The sequence below is a fragment of the Phocoena sinus genome, chromosome 5, assembly GCF_008692025.1.
Source record: "Phocoena sinus isolate mPhoSin1 chromosome 5, mPhoSin1.pri, whole genome shotgun sequence".
NCBI classification, from domain to species: Eukaryota; Metazoa; Chordata; class Mammalia; order Artiodactyla; family Phocoenidae; genus Phocoena; species Phocoena sinus.
The window spans coordinates 76,602,701-76,618,627 of record NC_045767.1 but is presented as its reverse complement, the minus strand read 5'-3'; the positions used below and the strand labels follow the sequence as shown (position 1 = coordinate 76,618,627).

Here is a 15,927-nt window from a genome sequence, read left to right as displayed (position 1 = left end):
GAGGGGTGGGATAGGGAGGGTGGGAGGGAGACGCAGAGGGAGGGGATATGGGGATATATGTACACGTTCAGCTGATTCACTTTGTTATTCAGCAGAAACTACCACAACATTGTAATGCAATTATACTTCAATAAAGATGTTAAAAAAAGAAAGTGCCTGGAATGTGAGTTCAGAGACTTCTCCATATCCCACCATGATAAAATTTGATTTGAATAAATTATACTTAACTTTAGAATTAAGAATATTGCTACCATTATACAAAATTATTTGTAAGAAAGAGAAAATAAATGGACTGGAAAGTTTATTGGAAAATCTATGTCAAGCTCCATAATTTAAAATTATTTAAAACAAATTAAAAATATCTATAAAAGGTCAGAACATTCAGTATTTCAAGATAAAACTACTTTAAAAAATTGTATCATGGTTATGAAAATAACAATTATGGCAAACTATACATTTTTTAATTATAGAAACATTAAAAATAAAATATTGAACAAAATATGCTTTGCTGTTGTTTTGGGGAAAAGGTGGGGACAAATTTTTAAATTTTATTTACATATATTTATTAAAAGATTTTCCATATGACATTGTAAATAGTCCCATTTCTATTGTATTTTGCTGTAACACATGAATTCACACACAGGAGACAGAATACATAAAATTACATAGATGGTGAAAAAGTAAGCCACATCACACCAAATACATAATTACTGCAAAGGGCATAATGAGAACATATAAGGAATATTCATTTTAGAAAAAGAGCGCTGCCCACCCCCAGGTACACACAAACACTCACACACAAACTGCACTTTATTAAACCACAGGAGGAAATAAAATGTATCATAAATAATTGGTCTTCCATTTTCCAATGCTAGTTTTTAAGTTCTTTTTCGATCATAATGAAATTTATTAAGAACAGGATTTTCTTCAAATGTATGGTTTAAACACGATTAGTTTTTGTATGACAATCTATTTTGTACTTTTGTTCTTTTATTAATATCTGTATATATCTAAATCCTTTAAAGTTACAACTTTGAAAATTCACTGTAAAAAGCTGTTTTCTATCTAATATGCCACAACAGGTCAGTGTTTACATACTATTCTGGAAGACTGATAAATTACAACACACAGGTTTAGAAGCAAAAAACTGGATATTATTGAATGTATAATGGAATTTTAACAAAATGTTTTACTGTATTTACCCTATATATTGATACTTTTGCATTCAAAATTTTAGATTCGTACAGTGAGAAATTTTATTTACTGAAAAATATCCCAAATTTCTGTTCTATCGTTTTACAAAATTCTAAATACAGCTTTTAGTTTAATTTTGATAGCGTTTATATTATGTGAAGAGTCCATGTGGTAGCCAAAATAGTATATTGTATATAATATACGAATGTATCTTTTCTATCACAGTTCTTCTAGTTGGCAATAACAAATTATATATGGCAACCATTATTTTATCAAGACCTTTGCTATTATAAGAATAGACCTGAATATAGTCCCCTCAATGATAGATAGCATATTGGTGCATAATTAATTTTACATTTAGAAGAAAAAAGTTAAACATGACAGCACAGCATCAAAGTTGATCATCCCTTGTGAATGTATTAAAGATATGGGTTATAAACACAGGCATGGAAATGAGAATATTTATATACATATATCATGGCTCATTAAGAAACAGATTATTAAAGCATAATGTGAATAATACATCATATTAATTCACAGTATAAACACACTTTGAGAAGTAATTTAAGTCAGGAATAATAAAAATACAGATATAACATTAGCACTATCCATACATATTCTGTTCTGTCATATATATGAAAATATACACATGGATATAGCTCTTTTAAAACCACATTTTTACATTAATATTCACTGATTTAAATAAAAGTTGACAGAGGTAGAATTTGTGTCAATGTTCATAATTTTCAGGAACAAGTGCTTCAAATATTTCATTACTGTCTGTCCTTTAAAAAAATCCACATAGCCAACTCATGAAAGCCATCATTCTGAAAAAGCGGGGAGGGGAAAGGTGGATTAAGAAAAAAATGATAAAATTACTCAGTACTTTCATGAAAAACTGCAATGCAGTAATGTTTTAACTGAAATTATAATCTCTAATAAAACCTTTGCCCACAAATTATAGTTAATAGTCAAGAAGTATTGTTCTATATTTCAAAAAGATATTCCCTTTAAACTATTATACAAAAGCACTTCAAAGTATAAGAGTACTGAAAGAATGATACACAGTGAAAAGAATGGGGTAACATAGAATGTTAATTGAGAAAAATTGCTCAAAAGAAGGGATACTATGATGTATAGGTTTCATAAAATTACAGACAAGTACTGTAAATTATGTTGTCTGAGTCTTAAAATAGCATGCTAGGGATAGTCAAATATTTTTCCAAGTATTTTGACCTTATGTGCTATCTAACCACCCTCCCAATTAAAAAACACAGACATTAAAATATAAAAAAATCACACAATGGAAACACTGAGAAAGTAATTATTTTTTTCTATATCGAGGAAGACATACTTAAGAAGAAATTATCAGGCAGGCTGTCAAATACTGATGTAAAACATTGTTTATAAGGAAAAAAAGCTGGAAACAAACTATTGATATATGTTCCATAAGAGGAGAATGATTAAATAATTTATGAAATAGCCATGTGATCAACTGTTAAATCACTATTTTAAAATGGCATTCTTGAAAATGATATATCATTTTTGATATCATAATGATATCAAATGGTATCATTTGATGATATATTTTTTTTTTTTTTTTAAATTTATTTATTCATTTATTTATTTTTGGCTGTGTTGGGTCTTCGTTTCTGTGCGAGGGCTTTCTCTAGTTGTGGCAAGCGGGGGCCACTCTTCATCGCGGTGCGCGGGCCTCTCACTGTCGCGGCCTCTCTTGCTGCGGAGCACAGGCTCCAGACGCGCAGAGCTCAGTATTTGTAGCTCACGGGCCCAGCCGCTCCGTGGCACGTGGGATCCTCCCAGACCAGGGTTTGAACCCGCGTCCCCCGCATTGGCAGGCAGACTCTCAACCACTGCGCCACCAGGGAAGCCCTGATGATATATTTTAATGATAAGAATAAATGCATGCAACTATATTAAGGGGAAAACCCCACAGAACAGAACAAAACAAAAAAACTGATAAAAACTATTTTGAGTATGATTTCTATTAGAATTATACATGTATGTCTATGCTTGTGTGTATATTTATTACAAATTAAACATAAGAAAGGAGTAGGGGCTTCCCTGGTGGTCCAGTGGTTAAGACTCCATGCTCCCCTCCCAATGCAGGGGTCACGGATTTGACCCCTTGTTGGGGAACTAAGATCCTGCAAAGATTCTGCATGTCGCATGTCACGGCCAAAATAAATAAATAAATAAAGTTTTAAAAAAATAAATAAATAAACCTTTTTTTTTCTTTTTAAAAAGAAGGGAGTGTACCAAATGGCTAATTGCTATTTTCTCTGGGTTGTAGGATTGAAAGTGATTTTGATTTGTACATCCATGTTCACAGCAGCATTTTCACAATAGCCAAAAGATGGAAGCAAGCCAAGTGATGAATGGATAAACAAAGTGTGCTATATACATAGTATGGAATAATATTCAGCCTCAAAAAGGAAGGGAATTCTGACACATACTCCCTCCCTCATGGATAAAACTTGAAAACATTATAGTAAGTGAAATAAGTCAGTCACAAAAACACAAATGCTGCATGATTCCACTTACTTAAGGTACAAAGAATAGTCAAATTCATAGAGACAGAAATTGTCACGGTGATTGCAAGAGGTTAGGGGAAAGGGAGAATGGGGAGTTAGTGTTTAATGGGTACAGAGTTTTAGCTGGGGAAGATGAAAAAGTTCTGGAGATTGATGGTGGAGATGATTTTTGCACAAGAGTGTGAATGTACTAACTGCCAGAGAAATGTACACTTAAAAATGGTTAAAATTTGACCTTATGTATATTTTACTCCAATAAAAAAAATATAAAAAGAAGTGATTTTGGTTATCTTCTTTATACTTTTGTATTTTATGTTTTCTCAGTGAGCATTTTTTAGATGCAATAATCAAAACAGTAAAAGCAAAACTGGATTATATATGTTAACTATTAGAGACACTGTAAATACGACTTGATATGAATATTTCATATTCATTTCTGGGTACTTATGGGGAAATCCCTTAAAATTAGTTTTGGTGACAACGTTAGAAAATATGAATGGAAATGTGCTACCAATTAACAACATCATTAGGATACACTGGGAATTTGTTAATGGTTGTAGACATTTTCTAATCTACATCTAGTAGAATGGCTATAATAAAAAAATGGAAAATAACAAGTGTTGATAAGGACTTGGAAAACTGGAACTCTTACACTGCTGGTGAGAATGGTACAGTTATGTGGAAAAAGTTTGGCAGATATTCAAAAAGTTAAACATAGAATTACCTTATGACCCAGCAACTCTAGGTACTCCCAAAAGATATTAAAAGAGACTAAAACAGATACTTGTACACCAATGTTCACAGCAGCATTATTCACAATAGCTAAGAGATGAAAACAACCCAGGTGTCCATCAACTGATGAGCAAAAGAACAAAATGTGGTATAAACACAAAGGAATATCATTCAGGGATGAAAAGGAATGAAGTTCTGATACATGCTACAACACAGATGAACCCTGAAGACATTATTCTAAATGAAGTAAGCTAGATGCAAAAAGACAAATATTGTATAAATTCACTTATATGAAAATCTAGAGTAGGCTAATTTATAGAGATAGAAAGTAGATTAGAGGTTATCAGGGGCAGGGAAGTGAAGACAGGGGACTGGAGAGTTATTGCTTAATAGATACAGAGTTTCTGTCGGGGTGATAAAAAATTCTGGAAATAGTGGTGATGGTTGTACAACATTGTGAATTTAATGCCACTGAGTTGTACACTTTACAAAAGAGTTAAGAAGGCAAAGTTGAGGGACTTCCCTGGTTGTCCAGTGGTTAAGACTTTGCCTTCCAATGCAGGGGGTGTGGGTTCGATCCCAGGTCAGGGAAATAAGATCCCACATCCCTCCTGGCCAGAAAAAAAACAAAACAAAACATAAAACTGAAGCAATATTGTAACAAATTCAATAAAGACTTTAAAAATGGTGCACATCAAAAAAAATCTTTTAAAAAAAGTAGGCAAAGTTCATGTTATATATATTTTATCATAATTTTAAAAAGTTTTCTAATTCATTACAGCTTTAGAGATTGCTGGAAAGCACTATGTTCTAGATCAGTGGTTCTTTTTTTTTTTTTTTTTTTTTGCGGTATGTGGGCCTCTCACTGTTGTGACCTTTCCCGTTGCGGAGCACAGGCTCTGGATGCACAGGCTCAGCAGCCACAGTTCACGGGCCCAGCCGTTCCGCGGCATGTGGGATCTTCCTGGACCGGGGCACGAACCCATGTCCCCTGCATCGGCAGGCAGACTCTCAACCACTGTGCCACCAGGAAAGCCCCCAGTGGTTCTTAAAGTATAGTTTGGGGATCCCTGGGAGTCAAGCCTCTTTTCATAAACTAAGGAATTACTTGCTCTTTCACTCATATTATCTCACAAGTATACAGATAAGTTTTCCAGGGGCTATGTGACATGAAAGGCCAGTTAGTAAATAAATATTTCAGATTTGTGGGCCACAGGGTCTCTGTCACAACTACCTAATTCTGCCACTGCAAAAAAGCAGTCTGAGACAATATGTAAACAAATCGGTGTGGCTTAATAAAGCTTAATTTACAAAATTAGGCAGTGGTGCGGATTTGGCCTATAGGGGCCTAGTTTACCAACCCTTGATCTAAAATGCAGCTGTAAATCAAGCATGAAAAAAATGCTTGTGTCACAACTGCCAAGAGGCTTTATAATGAGAAGCAGAACCTCCATCTAATCACATTCAAATTAATGCAGCAGCTTAGAAGTTGTGAGGACAAAGTGACTGCTGCCAGCACTAGGAAGTGGTCCTCAAAGTGAAAGAGGAAGTCAAATGTTTTAGTCAAATAAACAAACACAAAAGCAAAAAGCACAGCAATCAGGAATCATTTAAACATAGGCCCTACAAATACCAGTAAACCCTGGGGCATCAGTATATTAAAGAATAGAACATAGCTAATACTCTTATGAGGATTCTGAAGTCACCAAGGAAATGCTTAATTATCTCCTATAAAATTCTATTGGGAGAAGCCAAAAAATGAATAATTTTTAAAAGGACTGACTTTACTATTTCTGTCAATAAGCCTGCATTTTTCAGTCATCTACTTTTCAAACCCTGGGTCTGACATGCTTCTTTCCCATTCACTCCCATCTCCAATGAATGAGCACATCACTTTGACCCTTCCTCAGCCAAATGTGTCCTAGCTCTTTACAATTACTCTGGAAAACTGCCTTACCATAACTACTCAAGCTCGAACACATGCACGTCCAATGACCTGACAATCTCACTCCTAAGTGTATACCCAAAAGAAATGCACACATCTGTTCGCCAACATAAGGTACTAGAATGTTCATCATAATTCTATCTGTAATAGCCCAAACTGGAAATTATCACATGCCCATCAAAAACAGAATGAGTAAATGGACTGTGGTATGTTCACATAATGGAATATTAAACAGCAACAAGACTGAACCAACTACAAGTACACAGCAGTATGGATGAATGTCACAGAGGTACTACTGAGAAAAAAAGCCAGAAATATATGATTTCACTTATAAAATGTCCAGAAACAGACAAAAGAAATCTATGCTTTTAATAACCGAGACCGTTAACTTTTAGAGTAAGGCTTATGACCAGAAGGACAACCAAGAGAGGTCATGTTTTGTTTCTTGATCCGGGTGCAGGTTGCATAGGTGTGTTCAGTTTGTAAAAATTCATTGAGCTGTATATCCTATGATATAGCACTTTTCTGTATGTATATAATAATTTATCTTAAAATATCTAGCTTTCAATATTAAATAATATTTTCTATGTCTTTGTCCACACTTTCACTATCTGTTATTTGTACCTTGAGTTTGACACTTCATCAAGTATTACCCTGTGATATACTGTCATTTAATTTTTGTTGTGGATGTCTTCTCTCTCTCTTTTTTTAAATCGGCATCGGGTCTTAGTTGCGGCGTGTGGGATCTTCATTGAGGCATGCGGGATCTTTCGTTGCGGCGTGCAGGCTCTTCCTTGCAGTGCATGGGCTTCTCTCTAGTTGTGGTGCGTGGGTTTTCTCTCTCTAGTTGTAGTGGCGCATGGGCTTCCCTCTAGTTGTGGCGTGCAGGTTTTCTCTCTAGTTGTAGCGGCGCGTGGGCTTCTCTCTAGTTGTGGTGCGTGAGTTTCCTTTCTCTAGTTGTGGTGTGCGGGCTCCAGAGCACGTGGGCTCTGTAGTTTGTGGCACCCAGGCTCTCACTGAGGCGCGCAAGCTCAGTAGTTGTGGTGCATCGGCTTAGTTGCCCCACGGCATGTGGGATCTTAGTTCCCCGATCAGGGATCAAACCCACGTCCCCTGCATTGGAAGGCAGATTCTTTTTACCACTGGACCACCAGGGAAGTCCCCAGATGTCTTCTTTTTTAATTAATGTATAATTTATGTACAATAAAATACATGGACTGTAAACGTTCAGTTCAACGAATTTTTACAATTGTATACAGCCATGTAACCATCACCACCATGATACAGCACATTCCATTACCTCTGAAAGTTCCCTACCACCTTTATAGGCAATCTCCTCTCCCCCCACACAGAAAACAACTCTTGTAGTTTTTATAACCAGAGATAAGTTTTGCTTGTACTTCGTGTTACATACATACCTTTCTGATAATCAGTTTATATGTTCAGGAGAATGTAAAGGAGACTTCAGAGTAGAACTAAGGGGTGGTGTGCGAAGATCGTGCCGACGCATCTCTTGGATTGCTCGTTCTCTGTCAACAAAGACAAAATAAGAGATTATACCAAAAAGTGGTAAACAAATGAAAGGTCCTGTTATTGTTATTAGTTAAGTAATTTCTACTCAATTGATTAGTTAGTATTTCTACTAAATTTAAATCCTTTGAAGGGACTTCCCGGGTGGCACAGTGGTTAAGAATCCGCCTGCCAATGCAGGGGACACAGGTTTGAGCCCTGGTCCAGGACGATCCCACATGCCGTGGAGCAACTAAGCCCGTGTGCCACAACTACTGGGTCGGCATTCTAGAGCCCGTGAGCTACAACTACTGAGCCCACGTGCCACAACTACTGAAGCCCGCGTGCCTACAGCCTGTGCTCCACAACAAGAGAAGCCACTGCAATGAGAAGCCTGCACACCTCAATGAAGAGTAGCCCCTGCTTGCCATGGCAACTAGAGAAAGCCCACGCAGCAACGAAGACCCAACGCAGCCATAAACAAACAAATAAATAAATCCTATGTCTTTATATCATTTTTAAGTTGAGGATAAAAGATGTCAATTAAAGGAATATGTACTTTAAGAGATTGTTCAAAGCCCCTCTGCATATAGATTTTCAAAGTTGGTTGGTTCCCCTCTCTGCCTCTACCTTTCCCACCCCTTCTTGCACATAAATCTAGTCCTCTTCCTTCCTGTCTCAAAACGCCCAAATGTTAGAAGTAAAATAATCTATTTTCTGTTATGTCTTGGTCTGCCCCACAAAGCATAATGACTGTGCTGCCACCTCTACTGTGGGCTATTCACAGTCCCTGGCCCAGACTTTCTGACTTGAGCTCTTCAGTACCTAGGATTTCTACCTAGACAGGTGCTTCACAAACTTTTTTCATTATAATCCCCTACAAAAACTTTTTTAGATGCCCCTCCCCAAATTATTCCCCCTCCGTCCAATTTTAATACATCAGATTTTAATACACAGATACACTGTTAATATACTGTGGCCCTTCCGAGGGCCATAAATCACTGTAGTACCTAAGGTTTCTTTGCCATTCCCTCTTCCCCAAGAATCTATATTGTTCCCTGCAGAGACAATATTGCCTCTTTAAAAATGCAAGATCTAGTTGCATGGTAAACAGAAGGAAAGACATGGTCATGTGGGTCAAGGTTTCTTTGGGGACCAGGGGCAAGGAAAAAGGAGAAGAATTAAGGGAGTCTATAACCCTAGGCAACAGAGAGCTTGGTTTAGGACCCTTGAATTGAAGAGAATTTCAGTTGTCATTAATAAATGAAAATCATTACATATATACAGTTTAGTACATTCAGAAAATAGATCTTCTAAATTACAAGAAATTAACAACACTGCTTTCATGACACTGATGCAACCTCAGGCTTCATTTCTCTTTGAAATCACAAATATTGATTTCCTAGCAAATTCCATCTATAATCCAAATTGCACATCACTTAAAAGTTTTGAAGCAAATGGTTAAGAATAAGATTAGAGAACTCAAAATATTGACCTAAATAAGCAATCTGACCACTATTTGAGAATGAAATCTTAGGAATGCTGATGCCTATGGTATTAATACAGTAGGAAAGAATAATGGAAGAAAAGTAAATTGACAAATTGATTCACAAATTAGACTTGCATTTTAACTGTTAAAGCAGGTCTCATTCCTGTCTGTAACACTTGGAGATTAAAATTTTCAACATAATAAAGCAAATGAACTGAAATATAAGTGACTATGAAAATTCCTAAGCTTTAGGGAATATACTGAAAAGATTAAGAGCACAGGCTTTAAAATTAGACAAACCTATATGGATTTTAGTCTTGGCTCTGCTATTTACTATTTGCATGACCTTAGTTTTTAATAATAATATAGGCACAATAATAGATAGTTAATAGGATTAATCAGATACATACATAGTATCTGGCATATATTTGTTAAGTGCCCTTAAGATCATCAGCATCATCGCTTTCATGATGATTTGTATTTGGAATTTCCTATTGGACCATAATGTTTTGGGCTCTTGTAGAATCCTTACTAGCTTGATGATTCCCTAACTATATCCTTTGAAATAATGCCTTAATTTTGTCCTGAGGAATGCTACAGCAAACATTTATACAATACTTGCTACTTTATTGTGGGGATATTATCTTCTACAACACTTGTTGCCTTTTTAGGAAGAATTACCAAAGAAATTTATTTTACATATTAATGCTAAGAAAAGTTTGCTATTTGTAAGCCATATTAAATCATTTTGGAATAGAATAGGGAATAAATAAAAATGCTGTTCAATGCTAAAAATATATTCTTACCGTTCGTATCTTTCAGTTGAAATCTGCCTTTGCAGAACATCAAGATCTGTTTGTAATTGTGCCATTTTAGCCCGAAGCATGGTGTTTTCCCGGCTTTGACTACTTCTTAAAAACAAATTTAGAAAATCAAATAAATAATAAATATTCTGTTTTATAGCATCAAGTGCTATGGATTTTTGTTTTTGTTATTAATAAATACAAATGGAGGTGACATATAAGGATGAAAAAAAGAGAAGACTTTCCAACAATAATTCCATAAACGTCTGGAGCTTCTATCACAAAGTTTTCTTTTTCATTCATCTCATTTATTTAACGAACATTTACTAAGCTTCTAGTATGTGCTAGGCACTGCAGCAATGCTGGAGATACAAATGTGAGAAGACATGAATTGTAACATCAAAAAGTAAAGTATCTTTATTGGCTCTTTCTTGACTCCTACCTCAGAAAGAGATATATTTCTAATTCCTTTTAAAAGTTAATTATTCCACTCATACTATCTACTCTGTGTTTCCTCCCTTCTTCCAAAAATATGTCCAAACTTCTCCATTATCAATCTCCTAAAAGGTAATCAATATTATGAGGGTCAAATTTCATGGCCTTTTCAAAGTCTTTTTCCTAATCCATAGCATGAAACACAGCCAACTCTCCCCATTCTGAAATGCTCTCCCCTTCGCTGACTTCTCTCTTCACTCCTCAAATTTAGGTATTTTTCTAAAGTCCACTCGTTCACTTCCATGAGTACCACCTCTGTGGAGAACATATACAAATTACACGCCCAAACATGATGTCTCTTCTGAGCTAAACCCCCTGAGTCTCCCAAAGCAGCGGCCATGTAATCAAAATACTTTGCTTTGCACTCCCATCCCCCAGTCCCCCAACACTTCGAAAACAAAATTTTTTTGGTTCCTCCACTATTTTTCTATCATTTGTTTTACGCTACAAATCTATAAAAAATTATTCATATTGAAAAATTATTTGTGACAAGCTATTTTCCTCACATAAGTTGATTCATGACACTTACAATTTGCTTTCTGAAAGGGTTAACTTCTCTTTAAGTAGCTGAATTTCTGTATCCTTCTCGTGGGAGGTTAAATGGGAATGAAATTCTTTATCTCTATTTGTAGCCAACAATGATTCAAGGTTTTTAATCGTATGTCTCTCACTTGACAGTTGTTTTTTTAACAGCTCTGATTCTGATTTTACATTTTCTAATTCCACTGCAACCTACAAGAAAAACAAAGCAAGATTACTTCAGTATAATTTTAGACTTACTCTGAAAAATTATCTGCAGAGCTATACACACATCAGTTGCTTCATTTTGGGTACTGATTAAAGATTCTGTAATACTTTTCACATATAGGAAAAACATCTTATTTTCAAAATGATCTTTGTTATTTTTAGCAAAGACCTATCCCAACCCTCAAATAGTTTTCTTTCATGTTATCTTGTCAAGAGAGGGTAATTAACGTAAAATCCTAAAATGTGGCCACCCTATCAGTAAGGAGGCCCTTCTGGTTTAGTAAATATGTATATTCTGTTTACATAGTCAAACCAGTCTTGAAGCTTCTCAGTACCTGAAAATAAAGTTACTACTAAATAAGTGTTTAAAAACACACATTGGGTTGTTTAAAGTAATGCTTTGGTTTGGGAATGGGACGTTCTAGTTAACTCGACTTTTAAAATTAAGTAAGATTTTTATCAGGAAAATATTCCACTTAGAAAGGAATGAACTGCTCAATTCTTCATATAAGTCTTACTTTTAAGCAGAGAAAGAATGTATTGGGATATGTTCCTATTCTATAATTAGAAGACTTATATTCTCCTAAATACCCATCTGCTTCAAAACAGGACCTAATTTTATCATCATGTTTGCCAAAGAAACCTCGACAAAAAATGTAGTAGTCAAATTAGAGTAGGGCTGAATAAAACAATATGCTACTGGGACTTCCTGGTGGCGCAGTGGTTAAGAATCCGCCTGCCAATGTAGGGGACACAGGTTCGAGCCCTGGTCCGGGAAGATCCCACATGCCTTGGAGCAACTAAGCCCGTGCGCCACAACTACTGAGCCTGCGCTCTAGAGCCCGTGAGCCACAACTACTGAAGCCCACGTGCCACAGCTACTGAAGCCCACGTGCCTAGAGCCCATGCTCTGCAACAAGAGAAGCCACCGCAATGAGAAGCCCACACACCACAACAAAGGGTAGCCCCCACTCGCCACAACTAGAGAAAGGCTGCATGCAGCAATGAAGACCCAATACAGCTAAAAATAAATAAATAAAATAAGTAAATTTATATATTAAAAAACAACATGCTAAAATATTATCTTTTAAGTTCTTACCCTCTCAAATTCAAGGTTTTTGGAATTCAATTGCTGGGTCATAATATCTTTGCCTGAATCAAGCTTAATGCAAAGGTCTCTAAGAGACGACAGATCATTTAATACTGCTGCTTTCTCATCTTCTTGGTGTCTCAGCTCTTCTTCTAATCTAGACATGGCTTTTGCCATGGATGAGATCTGAGATTCATAAGCATGATGTGCATTTATGTGCTGAAAATAAGAAAACAGGTAAAAAGTTAAAGTAACTCAGTAATATTAAAGGTTTGAATCTGTGTAACTACAACGTCCCTTTATATAACTATAAAAGCCAATTTTTGCAATTTAAAAAATTTTGCAATTTTAAGATACTCTCAGGAAGCTATTTAAAGATGGCCTATTTAATGCTTAAAAAAATAAACTGTGTTTAATTATTAATCATGGTAACTAAGTACCTCATGTATATATTTGGAAGAGGCAAAGATGAAAATTACTGCTTTAGGGTTGTGAACGTGAGAGATCTTTTAAGTCATATTAAATTTTTCCTTTATAAACTCTTATAATAATGCTTTTTAAAGTAACATATATACTTATCACTCCTCAAATGCCTTTAAATTCTGAATTTCAAAAATGGAGTTTGCTTTAAAACTATATACCTAAACTCATATTTAAATTTAATTTAACCTAATAATAGTATACTTTATAAGATTTTAATAACTGAAATGACGAGCAAAATTTGAAATACTGATAAACACTTCTTTCCTAAAGTAATATACATTTTAAAAAATTAATTAATTTATTTTTGGTTGCGTTGGGTCTTCGTTGCTGCACACAGGCTTTCTCTAGTTGTGGTGAGTGGGGGCTACTCTTGGTTGCGGTGTGCGGGCTTCTCATTGCAGTGGCTTCTCTTGTTGCGGAGCACGGGCTCTAGGCGTGTGGGCTTCAGTAGTTGCAGCACACAGGCTTCAGTAGTTGTGGTGCGCAGGCTTCAGTAGTTGTGGCTCATGGCTCTAGCGCTCAGGCTCAGTAGTTGTGGTGCACGGGCTTCATTGCTCCGTGGCATGTGGGATCTTCCTGGACTCCTGGGCTCGAACCCATGTCCCCTGCAGGTTCTTAACCACTGCGTGGGCCACCAGGGAAGTCCCAAGTAATGCACATTTAAAATTTTTCACAATTTAAAATGTGAGTGATAAATACAAACAGATATAAACTCTACTTCTAGAATTTAGGAAGAATTCCACATTTGAAAATTAAATTATTAAACAAGCTTTACTAAAATGAATCAACATTAAAAATCTAATACACTGCTTTGAAGATTTAATAAATTTCAACAATTGTAGAAAAGTACTTGGATTTTCCAAATATTAATGAATTAATTAATCAAAATTCCCCCAAAGAAATATAAATATGTAAGTCAATCTTATATACCACTTAAGAACATGAACAATGACAAAGAACAAAAGAACTAAAGAATAGTTTCTCCTGAGAACTATTCTGAAGGTTGAAAAACATTCCTTTAGTTATTATACTCTTAACAGAAAAACTTACAGAAGTAGTGTATTCCTTTCCTAGGACTGCTATAACAAATTACTGCAAATTGCTGGGTGGCTTAAAACAACAGAAATTTATTCCCTCACAATTCTGGAGGTTACAAGTCTGAAATTTAGATGCTGGCAGAGTTGGCTTCTTCTGGAGGTTCTGAGGTAGAATCTGTTCCACGCCTCTCTCCAAACTTCTGGTGATTGCTGGCAATCCTTGGTGTTCCTTGCCTTGTAGACACATAACTCCAATCTCTGCCTTCACCTTCACTTGACATTCTCCTTGTGTCTTCTGTGTCCAGATTTCTCTTATCTCATAAGGATACCAAACATTAGGTTATGGCCTGCCCTAGTCCAGTATGACCTCATCTTAAATTGATTACACCTGCAAAGGTCCTATTTCCAAAAAGGTCACATTCACAGGTTCTGGTGGTTAGCATTTCAATATATTTGGGGGGGGGGCCAAAATTCTATCAACTCTCTGGCTCCCCCAAATTCATGTCCTTCCCATGTGCAAAATATATTCATTCTATCCCAACATTCTAGCATCAACTCTAAGTCCAAAATCTTATCTAAGTCAGAATGGGTAAGACTCTGGGTATGGTCCTTCCTGGGGCAAAATTCCTCTCCTTCCACAGACCTGTGATACTAGAAAACAAGTTACCTCCCTCTGAAATAAAATGGTGGAAAAGACATAAAATGGTCCCATTCTGAAAGGGAGAAAATAGAAGGAATAAAGGAGTTACTAGTCCAAAGTAAGCGTGCAGCCAAGCAGGGCAAATTCCATTAGATTTCAAGGCCTAAAAATAATTATCTGTGTCTTGATACTATGTCCTCTGGACCTGCTAGGGCAGCCCCACCTTCTCAGCCCTCAGGTATAGCCCCATCTCTTGGCTCACAGTGGCAGTGGCGCTGCTTTCTGGAATCAAGGAAGAAATAGCCCAGTCCCCTGGGCCTATGGTAGCGTAGCAGGTCCGCCAGCTTTTGAGCTGCCCTTGGCAGCCCTGCTGATCTCTGAGCCACCTTCATTCTTCCCTTTTCTTGAAGGAGAACATATGTTCATAACTCTAGTGGCCTGTTTTCTGCTAGGAGGATGCAAGAAGTTTAACCTTCTTTCCTTGTATCCTGTTTCTGTCCCTTTCAGCCCAAGCTGGCAGTGTTTCTGCTGAGGTGATTGGTTGGGTCTATGAGTCACTCACCTACTCTCTTTGCCTAGCCACACTCTCGGCCCTGCCTCCAGAACACGCTATCTGGATAGGCTAAGACTTTTCCAAATCATCAAGTCCCAGCTCTTTTTTTGCTTACCAATTCCTTCTTCAATCTGTCTCTTTCCTTCACATCTTACTATAAGCAGCAAGGAGAAACCAGGTGCACCTTTCATACTTTGCTTGGAAATTTCCTCAGCTAAATATCCAAGTTCATAACTTATAAGTTCTACTTTCCTAAGAGTATACCATAATTCAGCCAAGTCCTCTGCCATTTTATAATAAGAATTACCTTTTCTCCAGTGTCCAATAACATGTTCCTCAATTCCATCTGAGACCTCACTAGAAGAAACATTCTTATTTCTGGACAAATTCCATTCATGACGATTTATGTATTTTGTAAATAATAGAAGTTTTCGCTACAGCTTTCCTCTTTTTTTCTGCAGTACGCGGGCCTCTCACTGCTGTGGCTTCTCCCACTGTGGAGCACAGCTCTGGACGCGCAGGCCCAGCGGCCATGGCTCACAGGCCCAGCCGCTCTGTAGCATGTGGAATCCTCCCAGACCGGGGCACAAACCTGCGTCCCCTGCATCGGCAGGCGGACTCTCAACCACTGCGCCACCAGGGAAGCCCTCCTCTT

General features: G+C 36.7%; 1 protein-coding gene across 6 annotated transcripts in view; it reads right to left on the bottom strand.

The window, feature by feature from the left end:
* Nucleotides 1–300: 300 nt before the first annotated feature.
* The window catches only part of CEP135 (centrosomal protein 135), an 80,003-nt gene continuing 64,376 nt past the window's right edge, over nt 301–15,927 (bottom strand). For 3 of the 6 annotated variants that reach the window (XM_032633377.1, XM_032633381.1, XM_032633379.1), the window contains 5 exons: nt 12,569–12,778; nt 11,252–11,454; nt 10,231–10,335; nt 7,845–7,955; nt 301–2,021 (listed from right to left, as the gene is read on the bottom strand). In XM_032633377.1, coding sequence (XP_032489268.1) covers nt 7,856–7,955; nt 10,231–10,335; nt 11,252–11,454; nt 12,569–12,778 — 618 coding nt within the window. In that variant the 3' untranslated portion in view covers nt 301–2,021; nt 7,845–7,855. Of the gene's footprint in view, nt 2,022–5,327; nt 7,540–7,844; nt 7,956–10,230; nt 10,336–11,251; nt 11,455–12,568; nt 12,779–15,927 lie in introns of those variants that run through there. The other 3 variants (XM_032633380.1, XM_032633378.1, XM_032633383.1) reach the window with 3 other exon arrangements.